General features: G+C 41.2%; 1 protein-coding gene across 2 annotated transcripts in view; it reads right to left on the reverse strand.

Moving 5' to 3' along the window:
* ELP1 (elongator acetyltransferase complex subunit 1) overlaps positions 1 to 20,308 on the reverse strand; it is a 57,660-nt gene that overhangs the window by 30,668 nt on the left and 6,684 nt on the right. Inside the window, exons 6-18 of one of the 2 annotated variants that reach the window (XM_086683646.1) lie at positions 17,429 to 17,514; positions 15,878 to 15,974; positions 15,471 to 15,561; positions 14,288 to 14,411; positions 12,901 to 12,994; positions 8,984 to 9,214; positions 7,762 to 7,932; positions 6,871 to 6,970; positions 4,527 to 4,709; positions 1,910 to 2,016; positions 1,485 to 1,603; positions 316 to 369; positions 126 to 231 (exon numbers count right to left, since the gene is read on the reverse strand). In XM_086683646.1, coding sequence (XP_086539772.1) covers positions 126 to 231; positions 316 to 369; positions 1,485 to 1,603; positions 1,910 to 2,016; positions 4,527 to 4,709; positions 6,871 to 6,970; positions 7,762 to 7,932; positions 8,984 to 9,214; positions 12,901 to 12,994; positions 14,288 to 14,411; positions 15,471 to 15,561; positions 15,878 to 15,974; positions 17,429 to 17,514 — 1,563 coding nt within the window. The remainder of the gene's footprint in view (positions 1 to 125; positions 232 to 315; positions 370 to 1,484; positions 1,604 to 1,909; positions 2,017 to 4,526; positions 4,710 to 6,870; positions 6,971 to 7,761; positions 7,933 to 8,983; positions 9,215 to 12,900; positions 12,995 to 14,287; positions 14,412 to 15,470; positions 15,562 to 15,877; positions 15,975 to 17,428; positions 17,515 to 20,308) is intronic. The other variant, XM_025925119.2, reaches the window with a different exon arrangement.

Below are 20,308 nucleotides of genomic sequence, written 5' to 3' on the forward strand. Positions count from 1 at the left end.
CTCACAGTCTAGGACTCTATGATAAAAAGCCAAAGTAAGTGGTGAACTTTAAAGTCATCAAGGCTTCAAAGGGCAGAAGATATTAGAAAAGGGACTATTTCCTAATTTATACACTGAACACTTACTGTTAAATGAAGCATCTCTCAAGCAAAAACACAGGCAGGTATGGGAATGGGTTGTCAACAACAAGAATTCACCATATACAGCAAACGATGTGATATTTGAAGCAACCTACAATAAGGCAAAGGGGAAAGTTAGCTGTATTTCTTGGAGCCGACAGTAAAAAGGATCCTGCACCAAACCCAGCCTTGATACCTCAGTGTCACTGATGAAAAAGCGGCATCTGTCAGTCAGACCAAGGACACATTCCTGCAAAGAAACAAAATTGAAATTACAAACAATTCTAACCCAACTAGTTAAACCTGATTTGTCTATCACATAGTTCTATTGCCCTGTGGCTTCACCTGTAAGCCCACGTCATCAAGACTGAATACAGACACCTGAGATGGTGAATACAGACTGAATACAGACACCTGGCTCAGGGCAAAGTGGAGCAGCATGCCATCCAATCCATCAGCAAGCCCCATGTTCCCATCTGCTACATGTGTCTCGCCTAGATCCCTTTCTGCTTGTCACCACCTCCTCTCCAACAGTCCATCCACTCTCGGCCCATTCCAACCTACTCTCCACTGGGCAACCAGAATAACCTTTCAGAGCATGAAGCAGATCGTACCATTCCCTGATTAAAAACAGCAACAATTTTCCAATCTTTGTGAAATAAACAAACCCACACTCCTATCACAGCCTATCACAAAGGTCCAGCCACACTGCTTCCACTCAGTTCCCTGAATAAGCGGGGCTCTTTCCAAGTTCAAGGTGCATGCAGTTCCTTCTCCCTGGAACACTCTCCCTTTCCCAGGGACAGAGATTTCTTTCCCTTCATACCTCAGCATGTAACCCATGTCAGAGACGCTTTCCTGTACCATCTTCTGTTAGCCCCCCAAACCACACCCTGGTCATTTCCTTCATTCTCTTATCAGAGGGGATAGTCATACCCACATTGATAGATTACAAATTCCAGAAGAGCAGGGATTAGTTAGCTGTTTTGTTCTGTAACCACTGTATCCTATCATCTGCCATAATTATAGACATTCCAATATTTGATGAATCACAACCCACGGAACACTATTTTCGAGATTACATTTCTGTTGTCCCCAAACAGCATTTAATAAAACTAACTCTGAATTATCTACACAATAGGGCATAAAAGTCTGCCAACAGCATTTTTCCATCTTTTAATTCATACCCCCAAGGAAAGGAATCAGCTAACTCCTACATGTCAGACAATCTCTTAATTCCATTTCATAGATGAAGAAGCTGAGGCTCACTGTTGCCCTGAGAGTAAGTGGAGACTTTTACCTAATGCCATCAGTTCCTGGGCCACTGTTCTAAGTGGTAAGTCCTTCTGCTCTGTGTTCACTTACCTCTCCTCCAATCATGGCCAATTCAGTCTGTGTGCAAGGATAAGGAAACCGAACAGGAAATCCACTAGGGTTCTTCCATGGTTCAACAGCCAGAGAGGGTGACTCTGCAGGATGGGCAGCTGAGGTTTACAAAGAGTTGGTATGCTCACTGTAAAATACTGTCACATCAATACTTGCTGGAACACTTAACATGCAATTTGGATCACTTTCCAAGTGTATTTTGGAAACTCATACAATACTCCAGTCCATTACAGGAGAACACAGAGGGAGAATATACCTGCCAATTCCACTCTACAGCTTTGGGTTTTCCAGGATAGTTAAAAGACCTAACAGTCAATGCAGCACTGACAAGAAACTCACAAGTACACATTCTCAAGAATTAAACATTTATCATAAACACACTTTCCTCACATTCTGATACTCACCCCAAAGGTACTTAAGCATTTGGCCACCAGCCAGCTGCAGTGCTACTGACTTGGTCTTGGAACTGCAACACAGACTGATTATGACTCCATCCACTGCCACAGATGAACTGACAAAAGTAAAAAAAAGGGGAACGGGGGTGTGAACAGACTACTTGATTCTCAAAAGTAGTAGCATTTCACTCATTTTGCAAAATGAAAAAAGAAGTAATTTCCCTTTGGGCTGCACTGCCTATTTCAATACAATATATACATAATGCATACACACAATGATAAATACTGCAAGCAGGGGCCCACATAAATTACCTGTCACACGACACTGTTTTCCACAATGCCAATAAGCTAGGTGTCTACACTGTGAGGTCATCACTCCCATCTGGCAGCAACTTAATACAATTTATAACAACTTAGTCGCCTTCACTGGACATGCATGGTATCATTTCTGTCTCCTTAAAATATACATTGCCTTAAATAAAGCAGTGAATCTGTAGAAAAATGAGTACACTCAATATCTCTTATTGCTATCATATTCATTCATGACAGTCTGTGGGTCTTCATTAAAGGGAAGAGGAGAATCTGTTACTATCATTATGTATTTTCCTGCGTCGATGAACAGAAAATAGACATGTCTGGACAGAAGCAGAAGAGAACAATAAAACCAAATGTTGCTGATGCTAACATTCATTCAAAGAGTTTTTAGCCAATCTACGAAAAACTCAAAATGCCCCAAATTTTGTGAGGATAAATTATCTGTGACTGGGTTAGGAGAAGAGATTCTGGAGTGAGAATGAATGGGACTGGATACAGGCTCTACCTGCATGATCCCAAGCAAGTTACTTAACTGCTCAGTGCCTCAGTGGTCTCAGCTGTAAAACACGGGTGCTAATGATACACACTTCGAAGAGGTAATGTCATAAGTAAGTGAGTTACTGTAGGTAAAGCACTTAAAAGAGTATCTTTTGCAAAATACAAGCTACAATAAATGTAAGCTATTAAGACCTGTAAGCTGATTGAGGAACTTTATATTCCCTAATGACAGTAATATTTTGTATGAAGAGAATAGCCTTTTTTTGAGAAACAGAAGTCAAAGCAGCACAGATATATTTTAAATGACTTCTCATTTCCGTACAACAAATGAGATGACCTAGCTTTTCCTTCTAGGAGCTAATGATAAAGAATTTCAGGGGCGCCTGGGTGGCTCAGTTGGTTGAGTGTTCGACTCCTCATTTTGGCTCAGCTCATCATCTCACAGTCATGAGATCGAGCCCCTGCACTGACAGCACAGAGTCTTGGAACTCTCTCTGTTTTTCCCCAACGAGCATGTGCACTCTCTCTCAAAATAAATAAAAATTTTTTTAAAAATTTCAAATTTGGAGAAGCAGAAATTTGTACCATTTAGGTATTTCTGATGTAAAGTGCCTTGTTTTTTATTACCTTATTTTTTATTAAGTTTTTATTTCAATTCTAGTGTAGGTAACATAGTGTTGTATTTGTTTCTGGTGTACAATGTAGTGACTCAACAATTCCATCCATCACCCAGCTCTCATCACAACAAATACTCTCCTTAATTCCTTTCACCTATTTCACCCATCCCTCCCGTCTGCTCTGCTTTTTAAACGTAAGCTCCTGGCTACCTATGAGTGTTGCATATAGCTAGAACGTATCCTTTATACGGACATATTCATAAAAAGCTTTTTAAAAATATGAAGCACTTTGAGTCAAAGGTTAGGAGTTAATGACTACCTTATGTTTTGTGTATACTGTAAGGAGAGGTTCCTAATTTTGCAGCAAGGGTTTCTAGAATTAAAATCTAACCAGGAGACCCTGAATTACAAATGAGTCTGAGGAATAATATCAATTTAGGCTTATTGTGCCAAGTTTTGACGCTGGAAGCCTGAGGATTCTTGGAGCTGTCAAGGCAACACCATCGACCTCACAACAGGGCTTGCGTTACAGAAAACAGCACCCATTAAATGAAACCTGTTTTGAGACACAGATGCAGTCTGGAATCAAAGCAAAACTCAGGGGCCAGGAAGCAGTGAAATTTAGCAAAGAAAAACAGACACTCTCTAATAGTAAATGCAGTCAAGCACCAAAAAGAACATATAGATGAGGAAGCCAGAAGAAGCATCTTAAAGTCACTATATTAAATGAAGCACACAGATATAGACTGAGACTGGGTGGCTTGGTAGGGTAAGCATCCAACTTCGGCTCAGGTCATGATCTCACAACTGGTGAGTTCCAGCCCCACATCAGGCTCTGCTGTTAGCACAGAGCCTGCTTCGGATCCTGTCCCCTTTGCTCTCTGCCTTTCCCCGGCTTGCATGTGCACATGCACTCTCTCTCTCTCTCAAAAATATATAAAAACGTTTAAAAAAATTTATCACATCTTACAAAAGGTTCTGCCCCATCTATTGGTATTTGCCCTATGTTTCACCACTTCTTGATACACATTAAGGTTTGTATTTTGACATGACTCAAAACTACACTTAACCCCCTTGCTAAGTATATTTAACAAAGTTACTGCCCTTAACCTCACCCCCCAGAAGTCAGAAAAAGTCCTATACTCAGAAAAGACACAAACATAACTCTGTGTGATAACAGGGAAGTGCTACAATACCTAATACTGAGCTGTCCGGGCTCATCATCCGTCACAGAAGGCATCACAGTCAGATGGTGAATGACAGACTGTGGGCTGGAGTGACTGTGGCTTACAGCCAGGAAAACATCTTCCTGAATCCAGGTGAGAAGGCTGAGCTTCAATGGGTTTACTTCTTGATCTTCACCATTCTCAAACTGAATTCTGTTTTAATATTGAAGAATATCCAACACATAAATAAAACTTTAATATCACTGAGATTTTCCTAAATGAAGGAAGAATGAACCACCTGCTCACAGTCAACTAATTTGGAATGACAAAACCTGAAGTAATGCCAAATATTACAAAATCCAAACAGTACAAAATCCAAACATAATTATGTCTCCCTGGCTTAAGAATGTTTCTCGGGGCGCCTGGGTGGCTCAGTCTTAGCATCCAACTTCGGCTCAGGTCATGATCTCACGGTCCGTGAGTTCAAGCCCCGCACTGGGCTCTGTGCTGACAGCTCAGAGCCTGGAGCCTGTTTCAGATTCTGTGTGTGCCCCTCTCTCTGACCCTCCCCTGATCATGCTTTGTCTCTCTCTGTCTCAAAAATAAACGTTTAAAAAAAAAAAAATTTTTTTTTAAAAAAATGTTTTTCTATTTACTTAGATTTCTTATATTGAGATCTTTATATTGAAAAGAATACTTCAGGAAACTGACTACACAAGAAAATTACCTGCCCTAGGCCCTAGAGTAACAAACCCCAGAGGTTGTCCACTGCCACCACTTATTAGCATTCAAACAGGCTCCAGCAGATATCTGGGTCTCAGTAGAGTGCGTTATTTTTAAGTATTTCACATCAAAACGACTAATTAGCCTGAAAGATGGTATCTTGGCTTCTAACACCTTCCTCCTGTAGCATAATACATCAGAGGAGAGCACGTTTTTGCCACATCAGGCAAGAACTCGTAATGGCTACTTATCCTGCCTTTTAGCTAAAGTGGCAAGTCCTCAGCACGCACTGAAGAAGCTAGATCACTACCCTGCTCTTCACACCCAACCAGGTCTCCCTGGACTCAGCCCCTCCACTGTGTTCTTCCCCACACAGGGGCCTTCCCACCTCTGGTTCCCACCAACACGTTTCTGCCCACCATAGCCAATGTTCCTGGACCATCTCTGCCAGTCCTAGCCAGATCTGTTCTTTAAGGACCAAGTATTCAAGTCCTTCATAAAATCTTCTAAATGACGTGGAGCTATCCTTCACTCAATTTTTAAAAATGATACTATATTCTAAATTGTCACACTGGGGCACCTGGGTGGCTCAGTCGGTTAAGTGTCCAACTTCAGCTCAGGTCATGATCTCATGGTTTATGAGTTCGAGCCCCGCATCCAGCTCTGTGCTGAGAGCTGGGAGCCTGGAGCCTGCTTCAGATTCTGTGTCTCCCTCTCTCTCTGCCTCTACCCACTCAGCCTCTGTCTCTCTCTCAAAAATAAATAAACATTAAAAAAATTTTTTTAATAAAAATAAAAAAATAAATTGTCTCACACTTCCAAGTTTGCCTTAAATCTGCCTCAAGCAGTTTCAATTCTGTGAAATGAAATAACCCACATAAATGTTCTTCGAAAATGACTAAGCGTTATACAGACAGCCCCCATGTTATACACATTTATTAAACATATTGCATATATTTAAGAGAAATATTACTTATTAAATTCAGCTACTTATTTTAGCCTGTTTATTATTCCTATTAACTTAAAAATAAATGGTCTCAGGAGGCAGTATTTAGTAATTCAGAACATGGGCTTATCAAATAGAATAATCAAATCCTGGATTCTCACAGAAGTGGTATTATAATTAATAATTGGCTTCAGGGTCATCTTACAATGTCTACAGTGTACCTGAGATACTGAGTTATACCCAATCATTTATATTACTGTTTCAGTGGGAAAATGCATTCTGATTTCCAACCCGGGAGACTCAAAACACAGCAACCCAAAGTTCTGGAGTGTGGGATGCGACAAAGACAGAGACCGCATTCAGTCTGCCGTGTGGTAACAACACGGGCCCCCTCACGCATGTAGGCATATGCAGCTCGGCCCTATCATCCTCATCTCCACCTTTACCGTGTGGTTTTCCCTGGCGAGCCAAGGGTTGTCAGAGGAAGTGGGTTCTAAGCCAGCTAACAGCTTGGCTCCACAGTCACCCATTAGCATATGGCATTCAGATATCCAGGTAACTGACTTCCCGAACCAGAATGAAAAACCAGGGCCCAGGGGTTCAATCTACTTGTTCCACTCGGCTACAGGCACAGGTTAGTAAGAGTAGGCTGAATTTAGAACTAAATGCTGTTCTCGTGGTCCAAGGTAATTAAGAACAACCTACTTGTATCTCTTTTCCAGATGAGGTGTTCCAAGAGAAACTTTAAATCCATTTCCACCCACAGCTCCCAGTTTCACTGTAGGGTCCACACTTGGACTATCACCTAGAAAACAAAAATGCAGACACTATCGTAGTAAACAACACACATTTTCCCTGGTACTAAGGGTACTGAATCCTCATGTAATAGGTTCTAGAAGGTAATCCACTTTAGCAATAAAGCATTCTAGAAATAACATCTCAACCTCTTTCTTAAATCTCTGCATACCTTTCAGGCTGGGGATTCAGGATGCTTTGAAAACAAGGCTATAGTATCACGTGCCAGTGTAATTTACAGCATGCCACTGAACTCACAAATAAAAAAATCAAGAGAGCAAATAGAAGCTGGCAGCAATGGGACTGTGGAAGGGCAAGTGGATTAGAAGCTAGAACACCTAAGCTAATGTCCTTGTCCACTCTTGCTCAAGCAAACTGCAAACATGCTGGCATTCTCTTCCCTCCCCTACAGAACAGAAAAACCCCAGCTCTGACACCACTCATAGGAAGGCTGTGAGATCAACTGCAAGTATGTGAAAAAGGCTATGAAAACTGTAAAATGTGATAAAGATGCATTAAGATACTACGCTACTTCCAGGGTTGAATGCTACTGTTAAATAACTAACTTTTCAAGTTCAACAAGCAAAACGAATTGCTTTTATAAGCCAGAGTAGGATTAACCCCCTCCCATTCCAAACCCCACAAGCCAATTAGATATCATCATAATAATGACATTAATCGCAAACTTCACAATTTTTAAAAACACTGGCAAGGCACCACCAAGGCAACACCATAGTATAATCTGCTTTTGTGTAGAAGGAACTTGGTTCAGAACATCTTGGTAACAGTTTTTGAACATACCACATTTATACACAGAAATCTGGTTACTGGCATCTAGGACCGCGAGGTCATTACTCTTCTGGGGGTGTGCAGAGAACATGACTTGATTCACAGGGTGTGGGAGCAGCAGCCGGTAGGTGCACATGGGAGGTGGAACTACACTCTGCCGGAAGACCGTCACCAGTACCCTGCCTGCGTGTGAGAGAGAAGACGAGATTAGGTAAGTGGATGTGTCCTTTGTAAAGTAAGCATCTGACAACACAGCACCACTATCTAATAACGGTGGTAGAAAATACACAGCAGTTTCTAAAAATGTTTGTGCTTTTATCATAAATAAACTTAAACACGGTATACAAGGAAAACTGAGTGTGTAACCTTCAGGCATGGAGCAGTCCAACTCTTGCAAACGAGGGCCAGGTGGCCAAGAGTTCTAGCTTGAAACCCGGGCCTGCAACCAAGCCAATGAACCAAGGGAAATGATTCCCTTCCAAATCCTTGAAATATTCCCCTACATGTTTTCAATAATAAGACATACCTGATTAAGTCCTCTGTACAGAGCATATGATTGTAAAATCAGTATTAGAACTACTGATTAGAACAAATCAGAACTAATTAGAACAAAATTAACACACCACTGCACATCACAATCTTATCAACAAGTTTTCCTTTACATTACCAGCGGTAAGTACACTGTCTATTGAAGTGACCCCTTCTTGCTCCAATTTCCTCCCCCTCATCAAACAAAATACACCAACCAATCCTCATACTAGACAGATATCTGTGACTTGAACATATTGGAGATTATATAATTAACAAATATTGTACCAAATAACAAAGCAACCCAAGTGGAATGGTGCAAGGATCAGTGTAAATCTGTGTCAGAGCAAAAAGGTAAGACTGACACACCCAATGCCACAAGATTACTGTTGTCGTCCTCTGTACCTGAAGTCAAAATGTTCAACGTCTTCAGAGGCCAGACAAGTAAATTCGTGAAGACCATGGATGGAGTTGGGCTGGGCAGGGGTAAGGATGAGGAGGAAGGATTATGGTTCTCAGGAGAACACAAGCCCTCACTAGGGGCATTCCCATCCAATCAAAACAAAACAACAAATAAGTAAAAATAAACCAAACAACCAAAGCACCAAACAAATGAAAATTCTCCAGTTTTAGTCAAACCATGACATCTGCACGAACAGACTCAGAATGCCCTACAGGCTCATGGACACGCTTTCCAGCTCCTTACTTCCATCAATGACAGCCACGTTTGCCATGTCGCTCGAATTATCTCCTGAGGTCCGGTCAGTCGTCCAGTGCCAGTCATAGCAGAGGTAATGCCAGCCCTGACAGAGAACATGCAGCCGGTACGGGGTCACCAAGTCCCACATCAGAGACACCAGCTTGCTCTTCCCACAGGTGCTGAAGGGCAGACTTTGCTTGAGATACCAGTGGTAGTTCCCAACAGTCCAGAGCTGCACTGCAAGGGGGAGACGAGACGAAGGCCATCAGGCTGGAGGACCAGACTTCATGCCACTTGCTAGATGGGGAAGAATTTTTTCTTTTTCAAATGACCTTTCCTGCTCAGCCTCTTCATTAAAATCATAATATTAACAATAATAACTGTCAAAAAGTAGTTTTCCATGGGGATAAGCTAAGGTCAGAAGCACACATGTTCAGTTTCCCTCTACTTTCAAACTTTAGGATCATGAGGACAGAAAGGTACTAGGACAACAGTGCTTTAGTGAGTTGTTTTTTCATAAAGATTTAGAAAGAAGAAAATTTGGCAATTAGATTAAAAGTATTAAAACACTCAATCCTGGATGTGAGGGCGATCTGGCTGTGACATCTGTCACCCCATTGATTGCCAGGGTTGATTCAGGTGATCTGGCTGGCTCCGGTGTCCCCTTCCTCCCTCACCATTCCATGTGTGTCCCTCCCAAAGCTATGCACTCCAAGAGGACAACCTTCCCTGATAGAGGAGGACCGTTCTTCAGTCAAGGGTATATGAGTAGCTGCACTCCCCTGCTAGAACCTCCAAACAAGCTCTCAAGGTCCATTTGTAGGAGAACATAGGGTAGTCAAGGTTCTAAGACTCCAGACTAACAGAAGACCATGGGGGAGGGGAAGGGGGAAAAAAAAAGTCACAGAGAGGGAGGGAGGCAGACCATAAGAGACTCTTAAATACTGAGAACAAACTGAGGGTTGATGGGGCGTGGGGACAGGGGAAAGTGCGTGATGGGCACTGAGGAGGGCATCTGTTGGGATGAGCACTGGGTGTTGTATGGAAACCAATTTGACAATGAATTATATTTAATAAAAAAATAAAAATAAAAAATAAACCACTCAATCCAAGTGCACTAGATTACTATCACTATGCTGTTTTAGGCTCAAGACACTTATTATTTTCTTCCAGGCGCTTTACGTGCAGTTATGTCCACGGCTATCTGGTATTAAGCATGATTCAGCTATCCAAAGAAGATCAGTACTCATCCTTTACCAGCAATTATCCCTTCCAACATCTGTTAAAAGAATAAGACCTAATCCTGGGGTGGGAAGGAAATGGAGGAATGTTGGTTAAAGAGCACAAACCTTCAGTTATAACTTCAGGGGACCTAACAGACAGCATGGTCACCATAGTTAACGATCTGTATTGCGTACCTGAAAGTTGCTATGAGAGTAGGTCTTAAATGTTCTCACCTTAACAACAACCAAAATGGGAATTACGTGAAGTGAATGAAGCATGTTAACCAACTTTACTATGGTAAACATTTCACAATATATATGTGTATCAAATCATCACAGTATACATCTTGAACTTACACAATGTTGTAACAGCAATTAAATCTCAATAAAGCTCGGGGGAAAAGACCTGATCATGTTGAAACCAACCTTTATTAAAGAGAAAACACATATAAACACATATAAAACAAATGACTGTATTAAGGAATTTCTTTAAACATCTCCCTGCTTTTTTTTTTTAATTTTTTTGTTTGTTTGTTTTGTTTATTTGAGAGACAGAGAGAACAGAGAAGGCAGAGAGAGGGGGAAAGAGAGAATCCCAAGCAGGCTCTGTGATATCAGCGCAGAGCTTGATGCAGGGCCTGAACTCACGAACCATGAGATTATGACATGAGCCGAAACCTAGTCTGACACTTAACTGACTGAGCCACCCAGGCGCCCCTCTCCCTGCTAATTCTTAATTAACCTAGCAACCACAGTGAATGTAACCTAGTTCTCTAATTAAGCTATTAGAACACTTCTACCTATCTGTGGGTTGCTAAGTTAGACCACGTACTCATGCTCTATGAGGACAGATGATGTGACTTCTTGTGCAACACTTTTGTCCTGAATGTATCACAGCACCAGCCCTTGACACCCTGGCTCAAAACTGGTTCTCAACTCTGGCTGCACATTAACAATTGCCTGGGAGCTTTTTAAAAATTTTTTAATGTTTATTTATTTTTGAGACAGAGCACAAGCAGGGAGGGGCAGAGAGGGAGGGAGACACAGAATCTGAAGCAGGTTCCAGGCTCTGAGCTGTCAGCACAGAGCCTGATGCAGGGCTCAAACTCATGAACCATGAGATCATGACCTGAGTCGAGATCAGACACTTAACTGACTGAGCCACCCAGGTGCCCCTATTTTTTAATTAAGTACTGATGTATGGTCCCCATTCTAAAATTTTTTTTTTTTAAACGTTTATTTATTTTTGAGACAGAGAGAGACAGAGCATGAATGGGGGAGGGTCAGAGAGAGGGAGACACAAAATCTGACAGGCTCCAGGCTCTGAGCTGTCAGCACAGAGCCCGACGTGGGGCTCAAACTCACAGACCGTGAGATCATGACCTGAGCCGAAGTCGGATGCTTAACCGACTAAGCCACCCAGGCGCCCCTGGTCCCCATTCTAACACACTGACTCCAACTCTGAGATAAGGCCTGGATAGTAATTTTTTTCTAACGGAGCAGCCAGCATTGAGGTTTGTGTCATGAATGAATGAATAAATGAGCTTTTAAATAATATTCCAGTTAAAGAAAAAGTTCTGTTGATTAAAAAGTTTGGAAGCCACTTAAAAAATAAGTGAAATGCTTTATGAACAAAACGATTCGGTGCATTGCTGTTGATATGAAAAAATTACAAAACTTTCAACGCCTAATAGCATGAGATTTAATAAGGTGTGGCACAAATACCATACAGCAATTTAAAAGTATGCTGATGGGTATGTGAAATGGAAATGTGTTTGTGACTTAGTAAAAACAAGTTATAAAACTACACGTATCGTGCCTATATACTTAACAAAAATGAGATCACAGCCATACCGATACACGCACATAAAATATGGAACACAAGAAAATTTTAACAGTGCTCATTACTGAGCAAAAGAATTATGGAATAACTTTTGTTTCTTCTCATCTTTACTTTCTAATGTTTTCACATATTACACACACACCGAAAAATACATATTTACGATGTGATCTACAGTTAAAAAGGCATACAGACGACTCTTACTTATATCTAATGCCATTTGTCTTTCGCTGCTACAGTTTTCCTTTGGCTAGCACTTTAGCTTCCTGCATAACACCAGCCATGCAGAGAAAGCAATGACTTGTGATGGTTAATTTTACATGTCAACTTGGCTAGGCTATGCTGTCTAGCCATTTGATCAAACACTAGTCTAGATGTTGCTGGAAAGTATTTTGTAGATGTGATCACGCTTTAAAATCAACGGACTTTAAAAACAAAAGATTATTTCGTGGGTAGCTCTCATGCAAAGAGTTATGGCCTTAAGTGTTTATGGCGTTAAGAGCAAAAACTGAGGTTTCCCAGAGAAGGAATTCTTCCTCCAGACTGTAACACAGAACCTGCCCGAGTTTCCAGACTGCATGCCTGTCCTTACAGATTTGGGACTCAAGACTGCAACATCAACTCTTGTATTTCCAACCTGCCAGCCTGTCCCCCGAGTCTAATGTCTACAGAGAACCCTGACTGATACCTGACTAAAATTCATAAATAATCAAAACCAAACCACTCCCTCATCTCCACCTACCCCCTCAGTTATCTCTGATTCCACTACAGGACTAAGTAGAAGGGGTAAAGGCAATTCCACAGCCTACTTTCAATTACATTTCATGTGGCATAAAGCTGAGATACTAGTGCTGTCTTACCATAGGTTTTTAGAGTGCGATTTTCTTCCCTCTGAAGGTCCTCCAGCCAAACTGCAAGCACAGTGGAATCTGCATTCCAGAACAGGCCGTTTACCTAGTAGGGAAAAAAGACATGTCACTGGCCTTTAACTATATACATATTTCATAATCTTTACGAGAGCTAAATTCCCTGCTCTCACAAACCAAACACTTGAGCTGATCCCTAGCAATAAATTATAAACCTACAGAATCAGTATGAACATACAAAATCAGTATGAACCTACAGAACCTACAAATCTACCTAATAGATCGTTATATGCAGGGGACTTTAAAAAAAATGCGCTGTGGTTAAAAATTTAAGAGACTTAACAACCAAAAAGAGAGAGAGAGAGAGAGACAGAAAGAGAGACTTAACAACCAAATGCAAGTCAACAGTCTCAGACAATCAGGGAAATTTGAATATAGACTAGGTATTAGGTACTACTAAGGAATTATTACTAATTTTGTAAGGTGTGATCATGGATTTCTGGCTATACAAAGTATTTTCTTACCTGTTAGAAATGGATATTAAAAATATAATTTCCAAAATTAAAACCCCAGGAAACAAAAATGTGTGTGTGAGTGCGTGCGTGCATGCGTGCGCGTGTGTGTGTGTGTGTGTGTGTTTAGGCTAGAAAGGGGTGATTGGATGAAAAAAGCTCTGCAAAATGCTAGTATCTGTTGAAAGTAAGGACATGGGAGTTCATTAAACTCCTCTCTCAACCTTTAGCTTAAGTTCTTAATTTAAATGTAACATAATTGTATTTATTTTTTTAACATTTATTTATTTTTGACAAAGAGACAGCGTGAGCAGGCGAGGGGCAGAGAGAGAGGGAGACAGAATATGAAGCAGACTCCAGGTTCTGAGCTGTCAGCACAGAGCCTGATTGGGGGGGAGGGAGGTGCTCCAACTCACGAATCACAAGATCATGACCTGAGCTGAAGTCAGACGCTTAACTGAGCCACCCAGGTGCCCCATAAATGTAACACAATTTTAAATCATTTTTATGTTTACATAATTAAAGATCACCATTCAGTGTTTCTGCTTCAGTAAAAATCCTAATGGTACACAAGTGGCTTAAGGTTTAAATGTTATCAATGAAAAGTATCTATCATCGGAAGCATTATTTTTGTCCAAATAAACAATACTAATTAGGATTTCTATTTCTATCTATGTTTTAACTAGAGTAAGAAAGACTGCCATTTCTTTGCAAAACATCCTTCAAAACAAAAAATTCAGTTATAAGAAGCCACTATTTTTACTACTATCTACTCTGGAGCTTCTGTTTTATATGTCCACATCAGACAGAAACCTCTACAGCTGAGGAAAGTCCCCTAAATTTGATGGTGAAACAACTCAGGCACTTACCTTAACCTCATCTTTGAGGAAAGGAAGTGTAAAATGTCCATGAAGAAGGCCGTTTTTCTCAAAAAACACAATATCCTGCTGACTGGGTTTCTCTTGTGTGGATGCAATCAAACTACCTGAGGGCCTCAACGCAAACATTGAGTGTTAGAATGTCCAAAAGTGCAGCCAACTGCTAAGAACAAGACGAAAGTCAGAGAAACGATTTTTCCAACAAAAAACCTCTACCCAAGGAAGGTTTAAAGCCCACATGACTCTTGGCAAGCAGTTCACATTAGTGACGTACTCCACCTGCCCAGGGGATAGAGTGCCTCTTCGTGATTTGCTCAAAGGCTCCATCTGTCCCCCAAGACTACGGATTTAGACTGCACCAGTGTGACTTTTTAAAAAACCAATACATTATTTAAACTATTCTATTCTAAATATTACGTCCCATAAAAACATAATGTATTTCTCCTTCTGTCTATGACTTCAGCAACTATGCCATGCTCAGACAGGTATTTAAGACTTCTCAGCCTACTTAAAACTTCCCAATCACCTCCTCCTGTTTGTATTTGTCTCTATAGCTTTAACTTCAATACCTTTCTCTCTTTGCTCTGTCATCCAATTGTCACTCAAATACAGGTGGGAAAAAGATATCTGAAACTCAGAGACCTAGGGGTTTGGCATATAACAGATGCTACTGAGACAGAGGAGACACTTCTGTCTTTGACCAGGGCAGTTGCGGGCACTAAGCAAGAAGTTTACTGGGCCCAGATCCAGCCTGCATGTTCCTCAGCAAACAGAACCCTCTAGCCTAAGAGCTTGTGGCTTGTGCCGAGAAAAAAGCCCTTTTCCTAATTTTCACCAAAGCTCCACTGCCCCTGAGAGCCTTGCAGACTGTGACTTCCCTTCTAAGCACCATTTTCTGTTATACACAAGGATTTCATACAGAAGCTCCCTATAAGCTGTAAAATGTGTATATCTTGGAATGACATCTGTGAAGAAGCTGTGAATCTACTATTCAAATTGAATTCAGACTTCAGAAAAACTACAAAGAGAGAGATATGGGCCTACAGTCAAATGAGTAAAAGTTAATATCCTTTTGTGTTATATAAACACCTGTACCCAACAGGTATCACCACCCCTACCCCAGTTCCAAAATATTCGCTGAGGAAGAAGTTACAAGGTTTCTTTTCGCACTCACTTCCAAGCCAGAGCTGGTCCCAGTCCTGCCACAGGCTCACTGGTGGACTGTAAAGCAAACTCTCGGTTCCATACCCTCACTTTCCGGGCTCCTGGGTGGCAGAGTTAAAATAAAGAAACAGACACATTTAAAATGTTGTCAAGTCAGAACTGTTCCAACATCTTATTAATAAAAACTGCCATGGTTTTACAAAGCTAATTAGATTAATCTTGTTAAGAATTTGTACCCACAAGTAGGAGGCTGGAGCTGATGACCTCAAAGAATTCTTTTAGTTCTTAGCTCTAAATTCACTTAAAATCTAAAGCAGCACCTTGTATGTATAATTTTAAAAAGCCTAAGAAGAAAACCTTCTTGAACTTAATAATAAAATAAAAAATATTTTATTTAACTGCAATTTATTTCCATACCTGTCTCTGGGCAAACAACACTCACAGCAAAAAACTGGCCGTCACCACGCCAGGTCACTTGTGGTCTATGGTCATCCCAGGGCAAAGCCAACTCGTACTAAAGAGAGGAAGAAACACAAATGTTACTGGGGGACTTAAATGGCCCCAAATCAAACAAACCCCAGACTATTAAAGTTAAATCTTTTACATGACATTTAAGCTATCTAGAAAACCATCTTCATAGAATCGTCAGGTACTCTTCTAGAAGGCTTCTCAGACCCAGAAATCATCAAGAAACCAAGAAACCAAAACAAAATCCATCTTCACACATAAAAAAAGTGGCCTCCAAGCACAGCACCAGAGGAAAAGAGCTGCAGATCTGATACTAAACATAATGAGCTGAGGAATCTACTGGGTAACTACGGTAAGGAAATAGATGTTCTGTTTATCTAAATGTAAAGGGGTAGAGTTCTGGTTATCTGATTACTGTATAAGCTTTACAACAGTGCAGAGACAAGTTAAAAAGATGAGAGGAAGGTAGGAAGAGAAAAATCAGAGGCAAAAAAGCCAGCAGCAATGATGCAAACACGGAAGAGTTCTGTGTTCCGCAGTACAGGAGCAAGAAAGGGCTCTAGCACCACTTATATCCCAGTCCTGAAGGTCTTGAAGTCTTGAAGACAGAGGCCAAATTTGCAGGCTGGGGGACAAATGATCACCTGAGCATTCATTATCACACTCCCGTGACAGGGGGCAGCGGAACGGCATGAGCACCACACTCCGCACAGCGGGGAATACACAAGGCAGCCTAACAAGACATATTCTCAATTGGCAAAGAACACAAACCCTTCCCCTAGTGAAAGGCTGAGATGAGATAGGAGTTACACGGATTGTAGCCAGTAAAGATCAGTAAAGATGGAAAATGTAAATGACAAGCGGTGCATTATTGATCCGCCTGTCCCACGGAGCTCATGGAAATGTCTACATGGATACAAGTAATATGCTTTTCTATTTGCTCAGCCCAAATATTGGGATCATTCTTTCTTCTCATTCCACATTTAATCCATTATCAATAACTCTGATAGTTCTACCTTCAAAATGTATTCAGAAAAAAGGAAAAAAAATGTATTCAGAGAAAAGGAAAACAGAGTTTCATCCAAAGGGAAAAATCAGAAAAAGTACCTAATTTATGTATGTAGGAAAAATATACAAACATACACAAGAATGATCTACAGTGAATGCAGGATAGCAGCTCTTTCTGGGGAGGAAAGGGAGAGTATCTGGGAGGGATATACAAAATACTTCATTTCTATCTGTGATGATATATTTTTTAAACTGAGTATTAGTTATAATTATTCTTACACTGAAAAAAAAATACAAAGCAACTTGGCAATAAGAAAGGAAAAGGGGTCTTTCTAGAATGACTCATTCCGAGGGCTCTAAAGTTTCAGTTTTACTAAAGCAGAAGAGCTCTATCCATTATCAGCCTCTAACAGGACACCTAAGAGCTCCCGGTAGTTGGCAAAACTTGTATTTGTTCCAGTCAAGGTTCTGTTTCCATCAGACCAATCTTACCATTTGCACCTGAAAGGCCGCTTGCCGACCTTCTGATCCATGGAACTGCGTCTCCTTCCTGCCCCATCCCACAGTGATAAACTTGCCTAGAGAGCAATTGATAGAGAACATGCAAGACAACCAATAAGCTACATGAAATGAAATAAAAACAGTTCCACTGCTATTCTTCATTAAGTAGGTCACTGGCAATTACTTGGGTCCTCTGAGACCTCTCAATAAACTGACTAGCACTCAATATTTGAAAACCAATGTTCCATATCATACACAGCAGTGATTTTTGAAGAATCTGAAATGGTCTTATTTTGGAAAGCACTTCACTGTCATCTTATATATTCTAAATTCCCTCAAGGACAGTCAACAATTCCCACTTCACAAGTAAGAATGAAACATGAAGAATTTATGAGATACATCCATGGATAAGAACTTTAAACTCAACACAAGAGCTAGGAATAAAATTCTGATTATAATTATTTGGTCATCTAAATGTATCCAACCTTCCTGTCAGTGGTGGTGGGGACTGTAGATTAACGAATTCACTCCTCACACAGATAGAAAATGAGACCCTCTAAATTTGGCAGAAGCCAAAATTAGAACACAGGCTGTCCACCTTCCAGACTAAGGTTCTCTCTAAATCACAATATTTCTCTTGCATAAAGTATGCAGTCAGGTGCTGAAATAATGCAACCCTCTGTTCCAGTAGGCAGGATCAGGCATCTGCCTGCAACAGGTACTACTGACATGTCTCTGAAAGTATCAGGCAGATCCAGGACCCAATACTTCCCTCCTGCCATTGATTCTGACGAAGCAGAGCTGTTTGTAATTTTTTTTTTAAATATGAAATTTATTGTCAAATTGGTTTCCACACAACACCCAGTGCTCATCCCAACAGGTGCCCTCCTCAATACCCATCACCCACCCTCCCGTCCCTCCCACCCCCCATCAACCCTGTTTGTTCTCAGTTTTTAAGAGTCTCTTATGGTTTGGCTCCCTCCCTCTCTAACCTCTTCTTTTTTTTCCTTCCCCTCCCCCTCGTAATTTCTATATATTACAGGTCAGCATGACCATTTCCTGTATGCTCTGCATGGGTACATGGGAGTACTACAATAGCACACCTTGCATCTGTCTATGAACAGCAATGCTTACCCTGGTGCACACCCCCTGTGCTTCTATCTGAAAGTTTCCAGAGATGTAAAGGACCAACGAATGAAGCAAGAGAACTTTTCCAATGGGATCAGACAATAAGTGATGGGGTAAGAGCAGGGATCAGTAAACTACAGCCTGTATCTACATTTACAAATAAATTTTTATTGAAGCACAGCCATGCCCATTCTTTTATGTATTGTCTGTAACTGCTTTCACGCTAAAACAGCAGAGGTGAGTAACTACAACAGAGGCCATGTGGCCTGCAAAGCTGAAAATAACTGCTATCCCGCCCTTCACAGAACAAGTTTGTCAACCCCTGGGTTACAGGGAAAATATCTATTCACCACAATCACAGAGTGATGAGACAAATATATGTCTAAGACCTACGACCCTGACTTGGACCCCCTCTCCCTTGACTTACACTCTATTATTAAGTTTCTTCTGAAAAAGTCAGTGGGATTAGCCAGGCCAGTGCACTTTGTCATCCAAAGGTGTGCTGGTTACTCCCTCTGTGGCTGTCCTCAAAAAGGATGCCCAGGAGTCCCACCCTAGATCCTAGACTCTTCTAGCACCACACCTGCTCCTGAGTTAAGTTTACCTCCTCCCAAGACTATAAAGATTCCCTACATGCCACTGACTCCCAATCCACATCTCTGACCTCTCCTGAGCTTCAACCCCTTTTATTTGCCTACTCCACATGGTGATCCCACATGGCCCTTAAATAAATCCAGAACAGAACTCACCATCTACCGCTTACAAGTCAGCATTTCCCTACCTTCCCTCTCAGTTACTGGCATCTTTATTCCCATCACCTGAGCTTCTGACTGGAGCCCCATTAAACTCTTTCTTCCTCACCTTACATACCCAAACCCGTTTATTTCACATTCTAACTACTATTTCTAATTGGCGAAGACAGGAGGAGAATCATGTATACGTATTCCAAAAACATTTCTCAGATAATTCTAAAAACATATCCCCGTCCTCCCTGAAAATCAAATTTTTCCTGAACTCATTCCACCTTTCGGCCCCACATTCACCTTCCTTATCTCTTACCCGTTTCTTTTACTACCCCTATCTGATCACCCTGTCTCCAGTCTCTTCCCTCTCTACCAATCAATCAATAAATCCAGCATCATCAAAACCTGTCCAAATTTAATCAAAATCTATCCTGTTTATTTCAATTCACACTCATGTCCTGCCAGCAGCAATACAACAGTACTCACGGCTGCCTGAGTAAGCCATGCCGTGTCTATGAAGCATCCATGCCTGGCAATGGATGAATTTCCTTGCTTACACCACACCCCTACCCTCAACTGTCACCCACCCCACACCAATTTAGCCAAGACTCAGCTCAAGCCAGCTTTCTCAAGTCCTCCCTCTCCATTGCTCCCTTCCCCTCACACTACCCTAATACCTACACATGTTATTAAGGGACTCCTTAAAGGAAAATCTGAATTATCCACACCACCAAACACACTGCTGTGTTCACAGTACCTACCCAAAAATCACCTCTGAATAAATTATTTTTGAATAAATAAATGAGTAGCAACTTTCTAAATGACTTCTCAGAGCTGGGAGAACAAGAAGGCATGAGGTCAGTAATCAGTAAAAGTTAAAATCCCTTCTCCCCCATCCCTTTCCTCAACCGGGCCATCTACCTGGTGCCTTTGTGATGGCCAGAGCTTCCTATACTCAATAAACATCTCCTCTCTTCTCCCCTTTCAATACTCCCACACA

The sequence above is a fragment of the Puma concolor genome, chromosome D4, assembly GCF_028749965.1.
Source record: "Puma concolor isolate L17-30 chromosome D4, mPumCon1.1.hap2, whole genome shotgun sequence".
Taxonomy (NCBI): Eukaryota; Metazoa; Chordata; class Mammalia; order Carnivora; family Felidae; genus Puma; species Puma concolor.